General features: G+C 42.6%; 1 protein-coding gene across 3 annotated transcripts in view; it reads right to left on the bottom strand.

Moving 5' to 3' along the window:
* pip5k1bb (phosphatidylinositol-4-phosphate 5-kinase, type I, beta b) overlaps positions 1-25,002 on the bottom strand; it is a 31,487-nt gene extending 6,485 nt beyond the window's left edge. Inside the window, exons 1-10 of one of the 3 annotated variants that reach the window (XM_026186922.1) lie at positions 24,708-25,002; positions 14,725-14,820; positions 14,562-14,624; positions 13,937-14,067; positions 10,839-10,956; positions 8,663-8,815; positions 7,206-7,505; positions 949-1,145; positions 521-604; positions 32-80 (exon numbers count right to left, since the gene is read on the bottom strand). In XM_026186922.1, coding sequence (XP_026042707.1) covers positions 32-80; positions 521-604; positions 949-1,145; positions 7,206-7,505; positions 8,663-8,815; positions 10,839-10,956; positions 13,937-14,067; positions 14,562-14,624 — 1,095 coding nt within the window. In that variant the 5' untranslated portion in view covers positions 14,725-14,820; positions 24,708-25,002. Of the gene's footprint in view, positions 1-31; positions 81-520; positions 605-948; positions 1,146-7,205; positions 7,506-8,662; positions 8,816-10,838; positions 10,957-13,936; positions 14,068-14,561; positions 14,625-14,724; positions 14,821-15,470; positions 15,712-24,707 lie in introns of those variants that run through there. The other 2 variants (XM_026186923.1, XM_026186924.1) reach the window with 2 other exon arrangements.

Genomic DNA, 25,002 nt, shown 5'->3' with positions numbered 1-25,002 from the left:
TCCAACAGATTTGAGCAGGCTATCAACTTACACCATCGTACACCAGGGCTTTCCATGAGTGCTCCAACTTTTTAATGAACCTGCAGGAGAAACACAACAAAAAGAGGCCTTGTTACGAAGGTTATACAACAAATTCCCCTTTATGCCCGATCAAACCTAAAAGGTTTCACTTTTCCCTCTGGGTGCAGCGCAAAGCTTTGCTCAACTTAAAGTTCTGCCTTTAAGTTAAGCAACATTTAGCTTTTAAGAGAGCAAAAGTACACAAACTCTGCCTTTTCATCATATCTGACCTGATCTGACTTCGCCTTCGCTGTCAAGAGTCTGATGCCGACAAGGCTCACAAAGGTTTATGCGATGCTTTTAAAGCACCACGAGTAGGAAAAGCTGATGACCCAAAAGGCTGTTGGATCTCATAAGACTTCGTGGCACAAGAAGTCAACATATTAATCTATTTTCTAGACAAAGTAAGAAGGAAAGGCAGTAAAAATCCAGTGTTTTTCAGTTTCATTAGCATCAGTACCTGTATGACTGTAGAATATCTATGATGCCCAGGTAGATGAGCAGCTTTTCATCTTTGTGTGTCCGGGCTGGGATGCCGCCCATCCTGAAAAAGAAGACAGAAACCAAAACATGGCAGCATTTAGAAAGCAGCTGTAGTTCAAATGAACGTTCAAACGTGCCTCTGCACTTTTTACGAGTGTTTGTAAAAGAGGCTCCTGCAGTATTTACATTTGTGTGTGTGTGTTGCTGTAAATATGCAGACCAGTGTTTGTATTTTTGTAGCTATGGTTATGCGAGAGCCCGACTGTGTGTTCGAGCGTTCTGTGGAAGGTTGTGTAACGTCTGCGAGGGAAAAAGTGGACATCAGGAGACAAACAGAGGAGGTGTGCGTGTGCATGTGTGTGTGCATGTGTGTGTGCATCGCCCCCCCAGGCTGAATAAACTCACGTGTCATCAGTGGTGAGGGCTTCAGCAGCCTTGCCGTCTCCTTGAATGGACTCCATGGCGGTGGAGTAAAGCACCCTCTGAGCCACGGGTCTCCTCCCATCACCCCCTGCCTGACCCTGCTCGCCCCCCTCTCTGTGGTCCAGGACGTGCACGCCCAGCAGAAGACTGTAGTCCATGATCTTGAAACTCTCAAGCACCTATTGCAAATTACAAATAAAAAGAGTTCACTCAATATCACAATCTGGATATAGTTACATGATTCAATCTCCCACCTCTCAAAACTTTGAAAAGTTTTCTACTAGACTCTCATGAGGAGGGAGTTGTTTCCTTCCTAAAACACTTTCATCACCCAGCTCAGTCAAAAGTGTGTCGGGTGATGAAAGACCAGAAAGCCAGCAACAGGAAATCTCTGCTGAAACCTGTTCAGAGCCAAATACACAAGGTGTTTCACCACAGAGAGCCAAGTGTTACACACCGACCCGTCTGAGGAGCCTTTTACCAAGCTTCCCATAAACCCTCTGACTTTATGGGAACCCAGCGCTCAAGAAAAGCCACCCTGTGGCAGGAAAAGGGCAGAAAGTGAGGTGGGAGCTTGTTCTGGGAATGGGATTGAGGTCACTGCCATGTACTGAGGCTTACTTTATGACCCAGACTGAAACAAACAACCAAGAAAAATAAGACAAGCTATGGTAACGGTTTAATATTCTTAGCTTGAAGCCATTTGCTTTTGCAAATACAGTCGGCAGAATAAAAATGACACACATCTTCTGATGGGATCGAGCTTGCAGCTACGCCACGCCTACCGCTGAACTCTGCCTTCGTTTAAGGTCAAAACAATGCCAGTTGAGCTTTCGAGTCATAAATCGCGCTTCCCTCGACAGCTTTAATGTGTTTATATGGGATGAAAAATCAGATGAAACAGGCTGTCTAAACATGAATGAATAAACCAGATAAATGCTTTAACACTATGCATTCCCACAAAGATTTCTATATTTACTGCAGAAAAAACCTGACATAATCAAAGACAGTCATGGCCCAGAATCCAGAGCAAAATGAAGTTATCTATAGTCAGAAGATTTTATTAGTGTTCATTGTAAATCAAGTTAGCATTTGCTGATATTTAAAGCCAAAGCGGCACACACTCATGCACACAACTGCAAGCAGACTTAATGAGTGACTCAAAGCAAACACAGGGCCTTTTCACCGATCACCCCCCACCCCTCTCTTTTTTCATATCAACTATTTGCATCCCCTCGCTCAAACTCCCCCAGCCTATTCAAACAGCAACCATTTTGAATAGAGCCATACACATCACGCTGCCTACAGAAAGCCACGACCGAGCATCCGGGCCCCAGTTTTCCCCGACGGACAATCAAAGCATCACAGCAGACAGAGAACACCCACGTTTGTGTGTTATTTATGCAAAATTTCTCCTTGTATTTTTTAATCTGACTTATTCTGAGGGGCATACTGGTACAGTCTTTAGTTCCTGCTTTCAAACACAACCGTTCTTGTCTCATAGTGAAAGTAATAATAATACTGCTCTAAAGCTCCCGTGAGACGCCAGCTTTGTCATAGCAAAGCTTAATCCTCAACAAAATTCGATTTTTCTCATCATAGTCTAGCCTAAAGCGCTCCTCCACCCATTCAGCTCTGAGCCAGTAGAGCCGCCCGACTTTGCACTAATACATCAATAATACACAAATACATGTGTTCCCTATTCATTGAGCAAGCTGAAGCACTTTTTCCAAGTATACACCGACTACGAGTCCAGTTCAAGAACGCTTGGTTTGTCGCAGAAGTCGTGATGGGGCAGAAAGGAACAAACACCAACCCGCCACCTGAGGAGGTCACAAAAGCCACAACTCAAATCCCGCAATTCCAGCACCTTTGTGAATCTATGCTATTCTATGGCACTTCTGAAGGCATACAGGGGGCCAAACCAGTACTAGCAAGTGTATCTAATAAAGTGGCCAAAAGTGTATATTTCTTAATGCTTTTTTGGCCTGAGTTGCCCACAAGATGACAAAGTGTTGACAGCCAAGCATGTGTTGTGAAGAAAAGTCTCCTAACAGCTTGATTTCATCTTCAGCATCACAGTCATTATGTTTGCCTCACTGCACAGTCACTGTAATGTGACAGCAATGCTCTTCACCACGCACGCACACACACACACACACACACACACACACACACACACACACACACACACACACACACACACACACACACACACACACACACACACACACACACACACACACACACACACACACACACACACCCAGAGTCAGACTGGTAGATGCACACACACTCTACAATAAACCCTCTCTGTCTCACTCTCTCTGTAGAGTAGAGTTCAGCATGAATTATTAATGCCTCGTGTTGTTTTGGCATTTGGGGGAGTATCAGGGGAGCTGGAGAGTAATGGAGAGGAGAGACTTAAGAAGAGAGCACATTTCTCGTATCGGTTATTTCTGAAATGTCACAAGCATTGCTCAAACACCATTTCTTCTTTTATCTAAACTGACTTTCCACATTCCCACATTCCCTGCAGGATCTGGAAAAACAGCTGAACATTACTTTTTTTATCATAGCTATTAAAGGACAACTCTTTCTTCCACTTCCTCGTTCCCTCCAAAGCCCCCTATGCCCCCTGTTGCTTAGCTTCTGCCGACCCTTACTCTGCGTTCTGGTCCGCAGCCTCTCCTGCGGTGACGGGGTTAGCTGCTTACTCATGGAAATGGACAGAGATTCTGCTTAGAGGGCACTTTGCTTCCCGCTTAGGAGGCAAACGCAGGAAGCCATGACAATAAACTATACAGCACAGTCTCTGTAACAGCTGCTGCAAAACAGTCCAACTTGCATACACCATATAGGTTTTATAAACTATATACATTAATTTTATACACACGCAGACAGCCAGTGCATCTCTGTTGTACTTTGAGCTTGTGAACTGCTTGCGTGCGCTGCCAGGTTAAACATTAAGAAATCACTGAATTAGCCAGAAGGGAGGATGTCGGTGTCAGTGTGCTTAAGAAAACAGAACTTTGAGAAAGTCAACACACTGGTTAATGATAATGAGAAACACTCTAACCTGAGGAGATTACATAAGGCTCTGAGTTTATGGTAGCCTGACTGTAAGTCAACATCACAAGACCCAGATTTACCGCAAAACTCGAGATAATGTTTGACTTAAAAGGAGGGAAAGCAAGAGGTGATCACACCTGTTCATGCAGCAATCCTGTAAGAGGAATCAATTTCCCCTAAAGAGGAACAAAAAACTACAAACTAATGCAGCAAAAGATTTTCTGTAAAACTGAGCTACCCATGTCATTACTTGTTTTCTGAGTATACAGAACTTAGAGGACACAGATTGTGTTACATAATAGGCTGATTTAAACACACAGCATCCCACTATTCATTAGCTTTAATTCTTTCAATAAAAACATCATGTTTGTTTCCTCTTCTTCCAAATAAAAAACTGAATCATTTACCTGAAGTTTGGTGTAATGGAAGTCATTAAGTTGTTAGCTATATGGAGCCTCACGAGGTTGCCAGGTCTGGCAGGTTGGCACGACTCAGCAGGAACTTTGCCAGGAAGTCTTTCTTTTGCTGTTCCCTGAACTCATCTGATGTACCCATCAACACTTGCTGTAACATCCAGGTCTATTTACAGGTTAAATACAGCAGGCTGTTAACATTTTTTTTCCCCAAAAAACAACGATTGAGGTCTAGATTTTCTGCACTTTGAAATGGCCCTTAAAAACATAAGTGGGCAATTAACTTTCCCAAGAGACCACATGACAAGCTGGGGCTGTTGTGAAGCGACACACCAAAAAGCCCAACTCAATTTTACTTATTAATTTTCTTTCTTTATAAAGTGCTACTAGAAAGAGTCGTCATTACAGTTAGACGATGAAAATGTGACACAGTAAAAACGTCAACATTTAATCACCATTTACTCAACATTCCCCAAAACAACTGAACTGTATGCGCATATTTTTGCACAAGACTTAACTTTATACAAAATACTGTTGCCATCTTGCCTCTTAGGTAAATGAATTAATCTGTGTTTTTTTATTTCTTTTTTTTTTCCAGTGCAGTAAAACTAGCTGGCTTTGGTCTTAAATAAGTGCATTAAAATCATCAGATTCAGTGTCTAAAGTTGAAATGTGAAGGACAGTCACAGCGACAGCAAATGCAAGATCTGCCTTCTATTCTGCATCTGACAGCTCTGGAAAGTCTGTGCCTTTCTTCTCATAATGCTCTTGACTTTCTGGTCTGAGGTCCCATACTCTTTCCCCAGGCTGAGCCACCTGACAGCTGTGTGGTAGCCTATGTCACCATATTTAGTTTCATGTTCCTTCAAAAGTGCAAAAAACAGTTCAGCGTTCTCGCCCCCAATTAACTCTATTAGTTATGAACATGGTTAATTTTTAGCACCAAGTTACACACCTCCTGCTGTATCGTACAATGCTAACATATGAATTTCAGTTCTGGGTTCAGTTCAGTTACTTCTGTCTAAATCTGCCTTCAATCATTTTTAAAGTGTCCAAATCTGAAATTTGTCAGATTTGGACATAACGTCTGCCAGTTATCTGTGAACAAATCACTCCCTGTTACAGTCCCTTTCACTAAGGTCATTCCTGCCAGCTCCTCTGTAATATACTTGGGATTTACCTAAAATAATAAGTAACTGGCCTGTGTAATTGTCACTGGGTGGGATTGACACAGCCCTCACCCAGAGCCAAAGAGAAACACTCAAAATCATCTCTGTGTGTTTAGTCTCAGAATGGCGATTCAAATTGTACTCCTCAAACACACAAATGAGCTCTCCACAAGCAAAGCACACAGTCTTACCTCTGACCTCAGTAAATACATACTTACATACATGTCTTGTTAAAAAAAACTCTACACCCTGAAACTGTCTTTTTATTGTATTTTTAGTGCGAGCTGACATTTACATATCGTATCATATCTCTCATAAGTGTTTCCACGAACATGTTCACAGTGAAGCTCCATTTGCTTGCACACATGTACATATATAGATTTTTAAAAAAACAAACAACAAAACCCCAAAGGTGACTTTAAAATAAAAGCCCAACTAACTAGAGGCTGTCCGATGCCCAGGTCTGCTCTAACCTGATTATCTAGCGTTTGATCATGGTGTATAAATAGCTTCACAAATATGCCACCTCTCTGTGTTTAGAAAAGGTATTTTCCAAATGGAAACTTCTGCTGTAACCGACAATGAGCCAAAGGTTATGTATGCTTAGTGCTTTATTAGGGTCTTAATTCAACATTTCAGAAAGCTCTAATGTAAAAAAGCTTAATATACAGCCATTTGTTTTATGAGTTTATGGTGCACAACGCCTGAATTGTTGCCTTGGGAGGGGAACAGAGGCTGCAGACATCAGTACCACTTAAGTTTTGTGTCTTTTGCTTTTTAAAACCTAGAGGCTTCTTATTTAATCACAGCTATGGCCCACAAATCTGAAAATTTACTGTATACGATCCATCAGGCTCCATGACTAGCAACAATTCTTCCTAACTAATGTAATGCAGACAGACAAAGGGATATGAAAGGATGAAGTTTATGTGTTTGCAGCATAACGTTTTCTTTTTTTAAAGATTTGGTGAATCGCCAGAGCACAGCTCATGTCTCTTATTAAGCTCAAACTATCCTCCTTCAGTTGAACAATTTCACGGTGTCTGCATTAATACAGAGAAGAATGTGAGCCTTTAGATTGGAAGACTATCTTTGGACAGGGCTCTGAGTCTCACGCTACCAGGATCATGCCTTAATCACATTCAGTGTTTGGAGAGCTGTCACGTAGTGAAACATAGCCGTGCAAGGAAACAAGAACAGAGACCCGAGGCAAACTGAAAGTTTAGCTGAACACATTGTCTTTCTCTCTGTGGCAAAGACAAGGAAAATTCTCTTTTCAAAATATTTCGTCCCATCTAGGATACGCACTTATTATCCCAAAGCAGTATATAATGTGATTAAGTTACAAGGATGCATGTTGCTGGTGTTAGAATACATACCAACCCTTTAAAAAGATATATTTTCTCACTAGACTAAGATTTCCAGCTTGAAAGGATTTCACCAGGAAAGCGCCGTGCTATGAAACCAAAATGAGATCATCCTAGACTTCCTTATTTGTTGTAGGGAACAATAGAGAGCTTCCTGTCATGATACGACTGCCATTTCAAAGCCAGTCTGTGAGAAGAACATCCATAAAACTACCTACCCGACAGTCTCTCTGCAGAGTCTTCATGAGGTTGTTGTACGTCTCGGCGTCAAAGTAAAGCCCCTCCTCGTGCATGTCTTGAAAGTCCAAGTCTTTGTAGGTCGGACAGGCCTTCTCTCTCTCTTTCCTGGACGCTCGTCTCTTATAGGTGGATCCCTTCAGGTCGTATTTGTAGTGCATTTTGACAGAGCGAGGCAACACATTGTTCATCACCACCAATCGGATGTTGATGCCTCCAGACTGGATGCAGTACAGGCCGTAAAACTTGGGAAGCAAAGTGCGTGGATTCTGGTTCAAGTTCTGTGAATTTAGAGAAAGCACAGGGGTCGCAACGACGTTGACTTTTGTAGACTGGGTGCATTTTTTAAAAGATATATTAATGTGTGGGATAAAAGGAAGCAGTTTGGTAACTAATTTGTGCATGGTCAGAATTATATTGCAGATAACTGTGACGTACCTACCCCAGATAAGGAGCTCTGTTAGTGTTTGTAGATAGAGCTATAAATTGTGGACCATCTGTTTAGTATTTATACTACTATAAAAAAATCTGTAGCTCCGCTGATTTAAAAAAAAATAAAAAATAGACCTTTGCAGAGGACTTTAAACTTGTGCAAAGAGCAAACTTCTGTGTCAGACATATCTGATTTTCATGCCAAGAAGAGTGCTGAGTCTTCTGTTACGGCTCAGAGCACAGCAGTTTTCAGTGGAATGGCACATAGTGCCCAGTGAGCGTGCTTTTCGATTTTGCTATAACATTCAAGGAGTTGTCCAAACTGTCTCCCAAAGTTAGACTGCTGAGGGAAAACATTCAATAGACAACTCAAAATTTTGTGAGTGTATTTTTTCCCCCACATTAACAAAGTCTTGGCTCAACACCTTCAATTCTTGCCGGATATGGTTCCCTGCGACTTTACCTTCTTCTCCAAAAAGAAAACATTCAAGTGAAGGGTTGCCGTTTTGACACAGTGGATCAGATCTAAAACACACTACTGGAGCACAAGTTTAAGTGGTCAGAACAGCACTTCTATGAAAGGATATATCTAAAAATAGCAAGCGGTGAATAGAAGTGGCGAATTGCTGCAGAAGAGGACTAACTGGAAGGGGAAGACTGCGTATGGTTTAAACTCCATATGTGGAAAACTTGGCACCATGTACACTCCATGCTTCACTGATGTCAAGCAGAATGTGGATGCAATAAATAAAAACATGAATAACAAAATGAACTGATCAAATTTTGGACTTTTATCTATGCAACTGCCACTGTCCTCAGTCAAGTTGAATTGCTATTCAGGCTCCTAGTGCAGGAGCTAAAGGGCATTTTCACTCCATCTCATTTTTGCCTCTGACGCATCTCATGAGTAATCACTCATTTAACACCGAGCGGGTTTTAGACACCAATCAGCAACAATTTTCACATGCCATCACGAACTGTAATGAAGTAACATTAAACTTCTCACCATGTAGTATCCAGGTAGCAGCCTCTGGAGAAACTTGGCCTCCTTGTGCTGAACGGTTTTAATGATGAACTCATCGTCGCTGGTCAGGTAGAAGAGAGAGCCGCTGGCCCCGGGGTTGACCAGCTCAATCAGAGGCTCGTTTACCAGGGAGTACTGAGGAAGAGAGCCATAAACATTTCATATCTAATACATCAAATTCACAAATCAACTCTTTATGGTATAGCTTTGCACGCAGCAGAGCAGGAAACAGAGGTCCCTCGGCTGGTGCCACAAAATTGGAGGGCCGCTTTTGTAATGAAAAATCAGCCCCAAAGTCTACAGTTGTTCACATGCTTATCGGAGAAAGCTGTCTACATTTGTTTTATTGTTCCATTAATGCCAGCTCTGCTTCACATCAGTCTACTGTTTATCTGTTTGTCAAACTTTATAGGCGCCCACGGACATGTGAATCTTCCTGCTAAGAAACGAGAGCCTCTGTCCCGCAGTGCCCATCTACATACAAGAACCCGCAAGACTGTAGAGAAGCGTTAGATATTAATCAGTGCATTATGAGAGCCACATTTTCAAAAGAGAGAAACACTGGAGGCATCCACTCTCCCTCTCCAGAGACTCTTCCACTTGATGACCATCCACAGTCATGTTGCGTTACCAGCACAAACACATCCACACTTTATTGCATTTGCACTGAGGCTGGCTGTGTATGCGTGTCCACATTCTCTCTTAATTAGACACCGCAGTGTGGCCTCCGCCTGAATGAATTCATCATCACCTCAAGGACATCAGTCATTAGCACTACTCCTCAACGCTGGCGGGCCTTATGCCATCAACCCTCTTCGGCCTTGAAATAACTTTTTAATCTCCGACTCTCTTCTGGAGCTTTTTGTCTCTCATTTATGCAGAAAAGAATCTGGCCATCAAAAGGAACAATGTAGCCTGATGGGTTTAGGAAAGACTTCGAGGCATAAGGAACGCAGGAAGATGCCGCCACAGCAGGATAAAGGTCAGAGGAAATCACACCTTTTTGAAATCTAATTTTATTTATATACAGGTAGAGTATCAATTTAGCATTAAATTAGAACTGTCAAACGTTTGAAATGAACACCAAAGACTTCAGCCAGGGAATATTTTCACAGACAAAAACACGTGCAAACGAGCAAAAACAAAAACATGAATCACACAAAATGCTTCTGTCTAAATGTCAAAATGTGCACCTGTGAGTCTGCTGGGAAATCACTGCATGTGTGAGGATTACAGCTGTGCTAATGAGGGCACATGCTCTGTCATTATTAGCTCCAGTATCTCCACCACCCCAATGTTTTGCCTTGACTTCACCCTCCTGGGGACTGCAGCATTACTGAACCTATTGGATTCTACATTAGTCAGCATTTAGTTGGTGGAAAGAAATTCCAGACAGACAAAAATAACGAGGAATTCTCTCTTCTTTATCAGACTTACAACTGATTATCTATGTCAGTTTGTGACGTGTGCATGTAAGAACCAGGTGAATCTCGCTGTAACACAGGAAATCTCAGCCTGTGTGGTTGTTTCTTTGGCTGCCCACTCCTCCTACACAACCAGGGAGATGACAAATCAAACTTGGCATGTAGAACATCTTAAAAATGCATCTACGTCATTACGTAGACTGGCAACCGCCTAGCAACAGCCTTAAAATGATGCGATTTCAGCATTTATGCCCCTGTAACACCTTACGTTGAATGTGAAGTTATAGCACCTAGCAAGCAGTTAGCTGAGCTTTGCATCGAGGCTGGAACAGGTAAAAAATCAAAATCCAATGTCATAGATCTCACTAATTTATAAAAATGATCTCTGTTTAATCTCATAAACAGCAGTGAGTTTATGCGGGTTATGTGCAGGGAAATACTGGGCAGGCAGTCAGTGACAGGAAGTGACTCAGCATATTTTCTTAAATCTCCTTTTTTTTTTTTTTCCCTTTAAGTCTTGAAAGCAAAAACTTAAAATGACCTTTTTTTACCCCCTTGAATAGGACCAGCAGGTTAATTTCAGTTGCTGTGCTGAGAAATGAGAGTGCACTAGATTTGCTTCCTGCGGCATGGCTCCATACAAATGAGGTGGTGATCCAGACGGAGCTGAGGTCTGGATTATGAGCATGAACACAAATAATGACCTGCAAGGTCTGCCAGGTTTTTAGTCTTACCAGGTAGTCATCTGGCTTGATGCCGAACAGATCTCTGAAGTAGCGGAAGGCCAGCGGGGCGTACGTCTTGAAGCGGAAGTCAGGATAGTGATGTGCTGGAGTCAGGTTGCTTCCCTCACTGGTAATATTTGACCAAGACAAGATGAGACAAACACACAAACGGGTATATTAGATACATCTTTCAACACTAACTGACATGAAATTTAAAAAAGAAGCTTTAACATTACAAAAGGAAACATGTTAGTGTCAGTAACACAGATGCATTCTCGCGCCCCCTGGAAAACTGGCACTACCGCGGGAAATGAACACCAGCACCTAATCTTTGTGCCTGGTATCTACGCTATTGACTCTGGGTAATTTTATCAGAGGGCCCTTGTATTTTCTTCCATTCCTGCTTGAACAGGCTTCAGTAAGTCCTCTATGGGAACCCAGATCCACCAGCATTGTGCTAACAGAGATAGGTCTGTATGGAGTTCTTCGCCTGGAGACTGAAGATGGCTCTAATTACTGGATCGAACAACACCAAATAAAAAACATGCACTTCAGCTCAAATGGGGAGAAAATGGCTCAAATAAAAAGGTTTAAAACCAAACAAAATGAGACACAATAACCTGCATGTTTTTTTTGTTTTTTGCCAAGCGTGGAGTGGGAGACGTTTCCAGACGGGCTTCGACAAAGGCTGACCCTGTTTCTAACTAACCTAACCCATAATCCTGTAAGCACATTGGATAAGGGTAGCGTGGGTCAGCCGTCGAGTCTTTTTTTAAAGCTAAACTTTCATTGGAATCAGTTTTGTAGTTGCAGAAATAGGTTAATAAAGGTTTTGTTTCCCAGGGCACCTCTAAATCTGGTTACTTGGAAGCTGCTCTGGGTAGAGAGGCCCTTTTGTTGTTCCCTGCGTGTGCTATATTCAGTGACACGGAGGCAAGGCGCAGGTGTAACACTATATCTGTGATCACGCAACAATGGCATTTGAATGGTTTGTTTAGTGCGCGAGGACAACGGGAATCATTTGCCACTGATTGAGAGTCTACTTAAAAGAAAAAAAACATTAAGCAACACAAGCGCCCGGAAAAATTTCAGTCTAATCAGGGATTCATCTCCCTCTCTGTGTCTGCGTGAGTCTGCGGAAAGGTGTGAGACAAACTGAAAATTAAGCGTGTGGGAGTCAAAGCGACATCTCCGTTTCCATCGTTTAGTCACTTGTTCAGGGTAGTCCTGCGGTGGGAGGAAAGAGAAGGGTTTGTGTGCTATTACAGAACAGAAGATAAATGCTGAGGGAAAGCAGAAAGAATAAAATAGGAAACTGTTATGTCAGAATAAAGATGTAAGACATTCATTTTCTCCCCTCACTCATTACACTCTGTTTGTTCTGTCTTGTGTAATTTTATTTTCTTCCTAACAACATGGCCTAGATTCTTTCTCCCCCTGTGAAAAAGGTGGCCCTGGAGACTGCCACCACTTTCATTTTAATTCAAACTTGGGCTGGATGAAACAAGCCTCATTTTAAACCAATTGTCGCTCGTCATTTTGCGCTTCAGAGCCTCAGCTAGTGTTGCCAACTCCTCAGTAAGGAAAATCGCTATTGGTTGTCCTAAAAGTCGCTAGAAGTCGCTAAATGATGTCATCGCTTAATTTGCATAATTGGTCATGCTAATCTAAATTGTAACCTATGTTGTTGGAGAGAGAAATAACATCGTGGAAGAGACATAAAGTGAGTAAAAACCGTCCTAAATGCACTTAGAGTTTATTTAGAACTACAAATTAAATTTCTTTTAGCAATTATTGTTTTTTTTAATGTCACAATTCCAGCCCTGCTTCTTTACCCGGGCTTGGACCGGCAAAAGTGACCCGAAATAGGCACTCTGGTGGAGTTACTTTGTGTGTGTGTTTATAAGTAGTTTTAAACCTTGTGATCCACAAAACAGCATAAGAGTAAAAGAGTAAAAGAAGAACTGACTGCGTTACAGCACCCGCTGCTTGTTGAGAGTAAAAGCGATACGCGCTTTCACGTCTGTTTTTAAGGGGTCTGAAAACTCGCTAAATATAGCAACAAAGTCGCTAAGTTGGCAACACTGGTCTCAGCGAGAGATGTGGAGTTTTCATCAAAGTCTTGAAAGTCATCAGGGCCTTTATCAGTCAAACACAACAAGAGCTTTGTTTGGCTGTTGCTGAGGAGCAGGACTGGTGTGCGTGCCAGAAGGAGGTTTGCATAAACCATGCCCAGTTTGCATATCCTGGTGCAGCATCTCTAAGGTAAACCACAAAGTACATCCTGATAGGACTGTAATTCTCCTCCTGACGTCCAAGGGTTAAACACAACATTGAATGACCTTGGATGTATTTACACTGGGATGGACAAACAGCAACTAATAGACATCTTTTGCTCAGCTGCTCCTGATTTAATTTGTTTTTGTAGTTCCTCTACAGCTCTAAAAGAAAACAAAAACTGATAAAGTATGTGCCGCAGCATCAGCTGTGTGTTAATAAACCATATGTGTGGACATAAGGCAACACTTTCGATGAATTCCTCGTCCTGCTTTAGATTATATAAAGCATTTCTTTGAGCTGATGATGTAATTTTGAAGATAGCTCAGCGGCGCGCCGCCGTACGTTTTGCTCTGTGGCAGTTAAGAGGCACACAGTAAGCTGATTCCACAGTTCTTGGCAAGATAATCCACTAGAATAGTTTTATCCCTGCGTCATGACTTAGACTAGCAAAACTGTTGATAATTGATGACGCTGGCAGTTTGAGGTGGTACCACATTTTCTTTGGAGTGGATTTCGAGCGCATGTAGTTTCCACCGAGCGGGATTAATAACAGCTTTTAATGTTTTTCATTCGAGATCCAAACATATAATATTTGCGGAGGCCGTCCAGGCGAAGCGTGCCCTTCACTCACTTCCCATTCATTCATTCACAGCCAACCTACACACAGTCTGTTTTTACGAAGCAGCTCTCCTATTCACCAAGTCCTGCAGATAAATAACCTTGAGCTTACGCGACAAGGACGCAAACCTTCAACGCACAAAAACACATATGCTGAGAGAGTGTTTCTGTGAATGTAACACTGTGGATGTGCGTGTGGGATCACTGACCTGGGCAGAAAGACACTCTCCACCACATAGAAGTCTTGCATAAGAACATCTCTGTCAGGCTTGGAGGTGAGGTTTCCCACTGTATAGCCAATACCAAGCTGAATGGCTCCCTTTAACGCCGAGGATGTGGTCTGGATGGGAAATTCGAAAAGAAAATATCACATTAGTCTAGCCGTGGCACACTTGCTCCCTTGTTTACCCTTTGATTTGATTTGAAATATGAGAATTTCCACACAAACACATCCAACTGCACTTGCAGACTTGGACACAAATCCAGTTTGTGTTTTTATTGCATGACACCTCTAAAACATATTTCCCCAAACCTGAACAGAGGTAGCTAGTATAAAGAAATGCATTATGGGTGAATCTTAAAAAAAAGAAAAGAGAGAGATGTTTCCATAAGGAGTGACGTCTACAGTACAAGAAAGAAAACAAATGTACCCAGCACTTGACTGACTGCTGGCAGCTGGCTGTGGGAGGGTCACGACATAATGTGCTGCAGAAGGAGTTAAGGGACTCGAGTGGCTCAGAAGCAAAAGCTGACTCTAAACAGCAGCATTAAATGTTAAGGGATCGTGCTCATATTCATCATAACATGAAAATGTTACCAAACACACTCCTTTACCTTCTTGTAGGTTTTCTCTGAGCTCCGATTCCCTCCTGTCCCATTTTCTGTGGCCGTAGACATCTAAAAGTGACACAAAGTCATTCAGGCAACAAACTATAACACCGTAATTCTTGTCAATTGTCGTATCACTCTAAAATTTACTGAGCAGTCAAAAGCATACCTTGCTTAATGAAAAGCTGTGCCTGACGAGCAGCAATCAGGGCAGCAGCTCTTGATTGTCAGGCTGAGCAATCATCAGGAGTTGTCACAGGACCTTCTGTAAGAGAACGGGTGCCCAGTAAGTTACTATAAAATATTTTTAAAAAGGCACTGACATTGCATTAAAGTAAGTGAATCTTGCTGATTCTGCTAATCTCCACCTGATAAAAAAGGCACTTTAACTCTGATAGTCACTCCTGACTCATGAGATGTACATCTGTGTTTTGTAATAAACATCAGAGTTCTGCTCGAGTGCCGTGTTGGAGAAACAGTCCTTTCCTGCCTGTCACTTCAACACCTCACAAATCACAGCGTGCAGATACAGAAATCTTGTTACACTTTAATCTAATCGCCGGCTTCTCTGTTTTCATATTGCCTCCATATTCAAGACTTTGTACGTGCAGAACAACACCTCATAAAGGAGTGGAGCTGCACAGCGTGTCACTGCCCGGCTTACAGCTCATCCAAGTCCTCCCTGAGCCACAAAGCACCAGTCTGTCTTGTTTCTACGTATGCTCTCCATGAATTTTCCACTCCTCCTTAAAATGTGTCTGTTTTTCTCCACTAACACTCCCAGAGAAAATGAGACAGAGTGGCGTAAGTCATTTAAATGTTGCCTCAGGACACACTGAGAAGAAGTGAGGAGTAAGAGCACTTGCAAAAGTTGGACTTTGACAAGCTCTCGCAAGGCTGCAGTCACCACATCACCTGCATATAAATGCGCCTGCTGTTACTGGAGCTTTGAGTATCGCACAATGTCTTGCTGCCCTCATGCCCTGCAGTCACCTGTTTTGTGACCAGCTGTCACATCATCATCACATCATCGCCATGCAGTGGAACACTAATTGAAAAAGTCTTGTTTGTGTTTGGTTCTTGCAAAGTAAAATCCTCGCAATATGTTGCACCTTTGTTGGAAATAGTCTCCAAATGGAGTAAGGTGCACTTGGACGAAAATACGCTCACACGCAGAGATTCAGATATTGAGAGTGTAGCAGACACTCAGCTCTTATCTCCAGACTGGCTCCTAATCTGCACACCAGCTTCTCTGTTGCTATAAACACATAAGAGACAATAGCACAGACCACAGAGACCATCCTGGCTAGAGGCTTACTTGGTCTTATTCTGCCTCTGTGAATCATTCATAGCTTTTATATCACCTTAAAAACAATTTCCTTCCTTACGAAAAGGACACGAGCACATTCGCTCACACAACAAACCCAATATGGTTTTTTGTGCGAGCTCCTGTTTTTTGTAAAGCTCACGTCTGTCATAAAATCCTGTTATTGATCTCGAGCCTCGTCAGTCAGTGTAATGAGGTGTTGATCCACCTGAGCCTTTACACTATGTGCCCTGAGCCTGAGGAATGTTAATAAGCCCGTAGGCAGGCCTGTCTGGCTCTCAGCTCAGCACCGGCCTGAGTGTCAGTGTCAAAATGAATTGTGCGGACCTCTCTTTCGCTCTCTCTCTCGCGCTCCAGCCACCTCTCCCTCACCTGACCCCACAACCCAGCTGGTACTCTAACAGACTGCTTCGAGAACAATCCACGAGAGGCCCGCAGCTGCAGTGAACAACAGCAGGTCTCTTGTTCACCTCTCAACAAAAGAGAGGCAGACAGATGGTCGGTAAAAATGAACGGAGGATCCTAATCAGGAGCGTCTCACCGCTGTCAAACACTCCCATCCCATGGTAAATGCCACTCACACAAGACTCTAACGAGGAAAACAAGAGTACACTTTACACGTGTAACACAATACCTCGTGTTTCACAATTACATTAGACGACCTCGCCAACACAAAAACGCAGCTTTGTTAAATCAATGCCTCTGGTAGACAGTGGATGTGGATATTTGTGGTCTTGGGCGAGAACCAAATGGGGAAAGTGATCCAACGGGTCAATAAAAAGGAAACTTAGTACATGAAAGCCTGAGTCTGAATGGAAAACTCACACAGGCGTGTGCATAGGGAGTTGATATTTCGATGCCTTTGTGAAAAAGCAAGTAAGGTCAAAGATAGTCTATGTTACGATAAGACTTTGCAATGACCTGAAGAAAATTCCTAAGCAATGCAGGAAATGTCATTCCAGGATCAGCTTTCAACAACTTGATAAACTAAACGCAGACATTAAAGCCATTTAGTAAAACATTAAACTTTTTCCCTGACTTACCACAACTTCATTATGAAACGTTACTTTTCGAGCACCGTGTCCTTCCCTTCTTGTGAAGCTTTTTTTGTTTTTGGTTTTCTTTCTAAAACTTTGCATTTACCTCTCATCTCTCCCTGAGCCTCACTGTACGTAAACAACTCCATTCCCACTCGTCCCTACAGCCTTGTCAGAAACTCTACCACCCTTCAAACAAACACACTTGAGTGCAGATCAAACACTGGCTCTCATGCCGTATCTCCTCCGCGGCTTCGGGGTTATTGCCAAGGCTGCCATTCTGCCCCTGTGGAAGTCAAATAGCCACTCTGCAGCCAAGGCAGTCCTTGAAAGGAAAATATGTTGCAGAGAGCAGACGTGGGCTGTCTGGTATGATGATTATGCAGATTGAATAAATCTAAGCTGTCAAAAACTCAAAGTAGCTGTGCTAATATTCCCTCAATGATCCCAGCGGGAAAACCAGTAGTAATAATAAAGGCAGTGGTCAGGCAGATCAATCAACACATCATTAACCATGCTACGGAAATTATACTCTCTTCAAAATGATCTATATCTACCAGTGCCCTTCAGTAGAATAGCTAGGCTAAAATTAGGACAATCTGGATCACAATCTTTTTCAAAACCATCTGACTATGACTTCAAGGCTGTGAGGTATTCAGTCAACAAGGCTCCCACAGTCTCCATCTCCAGAGATATCACATATGGGTTCCTTTTGCTCTGCTTCAGTCCCCGGATACTATTGGATTACTGCTGCAGATTGGAGACATAATGGAAAATCAATAGCAGAGCAGCAATGCTGAGCTTCAAGGACTGGGCTGCTGGGCTTTCATGACCCATGCAATCCCACAACTCAGATGTTAGATAAGCACCGAGATCTGGATTTGGGTGGATACAATCAAGAAGATGCACGGGGAGCCAGCTTAGTCAGCCTGAAGGGGATCAGCTTCATCAACTTAAATGCTCTCATCCTTCACAGAAACTCGGGATGTAGGGCATTCAAAAAATATATACTCAATATTCCCAATAAATACACAGAGAAAAGGCTCATTGTCTGTATGCATCTGTCATGTGGGGCAGTGATCATTATACTTTTGATACCAGTGCTCTTTTGGTGTGTCAGTGTGATTACCTAAGGACTTTGTTTCCCCCATCTTGATACAGTAAGGCAGACAAAGACCATAACAGCAAGGAAGAACTACAGTTTAGCATGTATAGATACATATAGGTTTTCTGGTCCAATGCACAGCCACACACACACACACACACACACACACACACACACACACACACACACACACACACAACAGAAGAAGCCATTATAAAAGAAGCCAGGTATCATTTTGACCTGTTTTTGGCACGTTGTGTTCCATATTTTACGACGTTCTCTGGAGGTACGTTTCTTTTCATCTTTGCTCAGATGTAAAAGCTGTGATGCTGCTTCAGAGTAGTGTTTGTCCCTGAACACCAGGCACTATGCAGCACTGCAGAGCTTTCCAAGTGTTTGCGTATGTGTGCAGCAGGAAGGCTACATGATGAAATCAGACTAAAACGGCAGCCCACAAAGATGGCCGACAGGCTGGAGTAAGATACAGGTAGGCTACGTGACTTTTGATGGCAAAAGTGGCCAAAAAGCGTGGCTAAATGAAAAGACACAGGTCAAGCTGAAAGAAAATATTTCGGTTAATTACTGATATTAAGCCTGTATGTTACCATGAAGGGGCAACCTCCAGGCTGAAAGCCACCATCTCTGAAAACAAGTCGATTGAAATTAAACTTCCATCTTAAAATAATCAGCTGGTACAAAAAAACTGTGACAATACTGACCTGGATCTCCAGAGTTTGTGGTGTTGGTGCCTTTTGGAGCATTTTCAAGGTGAATATCTAAAACTAATATGGCTTAATGTGCTGTTATTTATATTAACAGCACATCAGAAAGTGGGCTCTCCAATTTTTTTACTCTTTTTAAAAATGTTTTTGATGTCTTTACACTAATTTGCAAGTACAGGTATTGATGGCTGTGTGATGCACCACAATACAGTCTATAGGTGGAACTTGCTAACATTAGCTGATAACTGAGCACTGCAGTCTCCTGTTAAAACATGGTCACCTGGGGTTCAAAACAACCAGGACTGATTGATAAAATGTGCTGACGTTTTAAAAACAGCACTCCACTACCCAACGAAGAAAGCCATAGTGGCTATGGCCATCTTTTAGATACAGTCTATAGTAAACATGTGCATAATGTATTAGATGTTGATGGAAAGTAAACACTGAACACTGAGGTCTATTCATGAGGGTTACACTGATAAAGTTACCAGAAGAGCTTGTTTGGATTACAAAATAACAAACACCGATCTGTTTTAACATCTTCATGCTGCAAGGAGAGCCCTGACACAAGTGTAAAAAATGGGAGCTCCCTTCACTGAAAGCAGCTACCATCAATCACACAAGACGGAGCGTACAGCGTGTACTGAACACAGCATCCTTCTGAATCCTAAAAAAAAACATGTTTCAGTGAGCTCGGCAGTGTGCATGTGGGCACAGTGATGTTCCCCTGACCATGCGTTCATCTCTAAACCTACATTTTATTCTGTGGTGTTGCATATTAGCATGGTGTTTGACCTTTTGATGACAAGAAATAAAGCAGAAAAGAAGGCGGGTGGGATTACACCTACAGAGTGGCCTTACCTTTGAAATGCAACATGAACAGAAGAAACAAGCTACACGGGGCGAGGGACGTAGGACAAAAGATGGAGGACAGCGAGAGGCAGAGATTCTGAAAAGCTGTCTTGTAAACGTGTAGTCGGGAGTTATATCAAGTTTTATTCTATGTAAACCCCCTTTTCTTGAGAGAAGAGATAAATCTGTGGTAATAAAGTCACAAAAAATGTCTCCATTTCATTATATAAGATAACTTGAGCAAGAGGAAACCCAGGGAGAAGATTCGGTCTATTTGTAATTCAGAGAGCGTCTCGTTCTAGCTCCACTCCGCATGAGAAGCTGTGAGGAGGAGGTCACCCTCTGTGTCCAGTGTGTCACATGATTCGGCTGAGGGCATGGGGGAGGTGGGGAGAAACATAGAGATGAGTTAATGGACAGAAAACAGAGACAATGTTCTTTAAAGACACAGAAGCAGAGACGCTGCTCCGATGGGACGGTACAGTACAGCGCGGCTGTACAGAACGTACTACAGCAGGCTTATTATGCTTAACTACCAGTGATAACTAACCACAGCGAGCCTCTGCTCCCAACGTCAAGGCCCATGGATATCGCTACCATATGGAACAGAAACAATAGGAGACAGACTTGCCCATGTCAGTTTTACTAAAGCCTGCACTGTAGTCCAAAGGTCCTCATATTTCCCTTTAAGCCGAGAGAAGCCGTTTTATTACCTATGCATATCACAAACGTAAATGCTCTACTTCTGAGAATCCATAAATGATGTACTTCTCTGAAGTAGACTATCACATGATTAAAAGGGGAGTATATGGCCAGGCCTTTATTGACCTGAAGTCACAGGTTACTAAAAAAATAAATAAATGAATGAATTAAAAAAAAAAAATAGAAGATTTATACTTTGACGACCGTCTCCATCCTCTCAACTCATTTCTACTTCCTGCCATCTCGCTCTGGCGCTCTAGTGTCCCCCAAGTGGGCCTCCGCAAACCTCGTCATTATCAGGGCATGAGAGTGGGAGGGGGCCACAGGGGACTCAGCCGGCCCAAAACAACAACAACAAAACATCACAACCTCCAAATAATCGGAATTCCTGCGATGCTGCCAACGGATCGCTCTGCCAGCAGCCTCCAACCGGCCAACACAACCACTAATGGTTATGCAGTGTAGAAGAACTATGAGCCAATTATGTCTGCAGGTCTCCTTTTTTTTCCACTCTTTCAAAAGCTGGTGTTGACGTGCCGCTCGCCCACAGAGATGGGAATTCCCGTTTGGAGGTCATTAAGATCAAAACGATAATACCGGGAAGTTCTGCATCTGCTGCAAAGTACATGAAGACACCATCGCGGCGATGATCGCTGACGTTCTTTTAAAGATTGTCTCTGTATTTATAAGTATGAGGTTAGAAAGTCATTTTAAGTTTGTAGTAAGTTTGAGTTGGTCGCAGAAGCTGTGACATCCTGGCTTTTCATCACTAGAACGGCTGCCACTCAGCAGCATCTTTTCATCGTTCTTCAAGCAATAATTACAACACGCTGAACTTCAAACCACTGACTTAGTGGGGAAACAGCAAAAAAACACTAACATGCTTAAAATAAACACATGCATCACATTTATATCCAAATAAGATCCAACACTTCGATCAATTTAAATGGAGGGTTGCACAAAAGAAGCTAATTCAAGGCTATTTAAGTGGTTTAACTAAAAGAGCAACAAGGATGAGGGTGACGATCTGGAGATAACACATTAACGCTTTGAATATTGTGAGGTTTTCTTTCCATTCGGCAAACAACATGTGAATGTAGCTGAACTGTCATGAAATGCAAGTGAAGAGATCTACAGACGCCTTTTTTAGGGCTCCATGCCTAAAATAAATGATCAGATGGTACAATTGATGATGTGTCCCTTTAACTATCAGTTTGACTTATTTCACTTTGTATGAGAAGAGAAAAACTAAACTAAACACTTTTGATGCTGTGGTCTGCCAGACAAACCTGAACATATTTAATAAATTTGAACTTTTCTGTTCCTATCGCATATTCTCTTTGCGGTTTTTCCTCTTTCTTAGTTCCTGTATCTAACAAGTCACCTGGGGAGATGATTACCTCTTTGCTTATAACTCACAAAGTTTAAAGGGTGTGGCACAAAAATAGATAAGAGACTCTAGATTTAATGTTCTCACTGCCGCTGGTGGCCGTCAGTAGCAGGCCTATGTGGTATGTGCTGACACGAGTGGAGCCTGGCCAGTGAATGAGGACAATAAAACAGAACAGAAAGAGAGGGCGAGCCCACACTCTGCTCAGGAGGTCATGCTGGACAGACGTATGGAGCCTAAACCTCCAAATATGACTCGAGTGTGTCTGACTGGCTTGTTTGAAGGACATACATTGTTTTATTCACCGTCATCTGTATTATAGATGGATACCATTTAGCTCATTTTCTCTGTCCGTGTTAACTTCACAACCAAGGAGACTTTTTAAACCCGGAAACTTAGTGCATGTCGGATATTTAGACTCTCAAATGATACCATTATCTGCCTCAAACATGTACAGCCAGACTATACTAAAGATACTTCAGCTCTGGTATTTGGTCACTTTGACCCAGTGTATTAAATTGTTAATTTAGCAATTGATTAACCAAAAAGACCAACCAATAAAAAAAAAAAGTAAATAAATTTCCAAACAGAAACTTTGCTTTGTAGTTTTTCTACTGTACAGTAGAAAAACTACAAAGCAGTTTTAACCCCATGAGGAGCTGAAGGGCAGAATACTGCTCTTCACTACACTTACTTCAGTACTTCACAAGCAACAAAGCAGGAATTAGCTTGGATTTCGCTACAGCGGAGCATTGAGCAGAAGCAAGAAAAGGCTGACATGGCGTCGGATAACCCAAGATGACAAACTCCAGAAAGAAAGCAAACACTCCCGTTATGCTTTCAGCTCGTTGCAACTGGAGCGCAGCATGTTAGACAGCTTCAAAACAGACTGCAGACAATAGTGAGGGAGGATCCTCAGAGAGAAGAGCTAGAATGGCTGTAGTGGGAGGAGAGGTCGCACTGAACACACACAAACATTACCAGGTACCAGATTTCATTTTCACAACACAGTGAGACTTTTTTTTTCTCTAATCTGAACATGTTGAATGTGGCACACTGGTCACTCAAACCATTATCTGGAATGAGAGCGCTGCAAGCTAATGTTCAGACCACTGACTTATGTAACTGTCTTAATGAGTCTCATATGCCTGTTATTTTGGTCATATCACTACTCGAATCCCATGGTACAGTACGATCACAGTACACACAGTGCTCTTTGACCCATAAATCACAAGACTGAACTTAAAAACCCTACAGCTGGTAATTGTGCTACCTTTTTACACAGGGTGCTCATATATTTGGGAAAAAAAAAGCTGTATGAGCGCCCTGTGAGGCCCCTCTGCAAACAAGTACCTCTGTTTAATTACTGAAGTAAGAAAGAATCCGGTAAAACTCCAGGGAAAGACACAAAACTGCAGAAAGTCACAGAATCATCAAATATGATTTGTGTTGACAGTTTGGGCTTCGCGGTGCTGAGGCACTTCTGCTGCCACTCAAATGGAAAACATTATGTAATGCACAAATGCTTTTCACTCTTTTCAGTGCAAAGGCAGCAGGCAGCACAGGACAGGAGCACAGGTGTTACTCCCAAGGAGAGAGCAGGGGATTTGCATGAGCCATTTTCCTGTCAAAAATCCTGCGGCAAGCTGGTCAGCCTGGACAAACCCCACCTGTCTCCCAGTCAAATGAAGCAGGAACAGGAAGTTAATGAAGAGATTACACATTTATATATAGATGCTTTGTCTTTGTAGTATAGGCCGGCTTGGAGCTAGTCAGATTTGACTGATTATTCAAATTAGCGTCTAATTTCTGCAATATCTCAAGGAACAATGAGAAGATATTTGAGCAGCATTTGTTGCTTTATGAACCACAACGTGAATAACACCAGAAGCATTTCCAAAAGGAGGAATTTATCATCAACTGCTCCTCATAACCGAGAGAAAACTGCACTCTTATGCTTTCCATGTGATTATTCACAGCAACAAAGCAAAACTCAGTGAAGTCAATCATATATCACGTAAAAAAGAAACTCGTTAGCTGAGCCGCAACTAAACAGTATCTAAAGCAGCCTACAGGTTGTGGCTCTTCTTCTTTTGGACTCTTAAAACTGTTTCACAGTGGTCGCAGCTCAGGCCTTTGGTGTGGAGGCGCATCGGGATGAAAGGGGCTGTCTGTGAGGAGCTCAGCTGCCAAATACCAGCAGAGAAATGTAGCACCTCGCTGTAGAAAGAGCAGTGAGAACGTGACAGATGCTGAGGCGCGGGCCAGCACGTACAGAGAGAAATTTGGTGTTTTGCATGTCAAATGCAGGAAAGGTTCCTGAGAAGTGTATCCACGTGCCAGGCCATGAAATGTGGAAATCTAATTGTCGTTCACCAGGCTCTCAAAACACACACAGGAAGTTAAAAAGATCACTTCACCCATTAACTGTCATCACATTTCGAACCACACTTTCCTTGCTCCATCCTCAGTTGCACAACTTCCAACTATGCTTGCCTCATTTCCCATCAAACTGTCTGTTTCTCTGTAAATGTGCAAGCCCAGGCTCACATGTGCAGATACATGAGGGGGGGAAACTTCATTTAATAGAAAACAGCTATAAAATATATATAAAGGAAGACAGAACTGTAGAGCAGCACTCATCTAAATAAAATCAACAAGATTTACATTCAGAGTGAAGGATGGAATTCACCTGATGTCACACGTGAACTTAGCATGAATATGTTAAGAAGATCTAAAATTATGACTCTTTCGGCAGAACATATCTTTTCTTTCTTTTTTTAAACTGAGTTATTCAGAGAAATGACACCTCCACCTCTTTATCAGACAACAAACGGAGCAGCTGGCTGACTCGCACACCTGCAGTTGTTCACCTGTCGTGACAACACCTGAGAACTGACGCTGTGAGACACAATGTCCACAAGGTTGTAAAAGATGTTGGGTGAACATCTGTGTCGGTGGCTACTGTCATTTTGTTTTCGTCTGTACGAATCTTTGGTGTGACGCATCAAACTCACAGTAATCGTCTTCTTCTTCTGCGCAGTCTTGTGGAAATATTCCCGTCTGAGCGGCTGCTGCAGTCTTTACCTTTCTGTTTCTTCAACGCGACTAGCCACCGATACAAAACTGCGGTTTAGAGTAGGACACGCAGCGTTTATTTCCACCGCAGGCTGGCTATGAACTGAGTCCTCCTCCTCTGCCGAGCAGACCTGTGTCGTGTGTCTCTGCCTCCCAGCCCTGCCTCTTTACAGCCGTGCCATTCAGTGCGCCACTGGATTCAAGCGAGTACGAAAAGTGGCACGAGCACGCCCT

The sequence above is a fragment of the Astatotilapia calliptera genome, chromosome 12, assembly GCF_900246225.1.
Source record: "Astatotilapia calliptera chromosome 12, fAstCal1.2, whole genome shotgun sequence".
Classification (NCBI taxonomy): domain Eukaryota; kingdom Metazoa; phylum Chordata; class Actinopteri; order Cichliformes; family Cichlidae; genus Astatotilapia; species Astatotilapia calliptera.
This window is presented reverse-complemented; position numbering and strand designations above follow the sequence as displayed.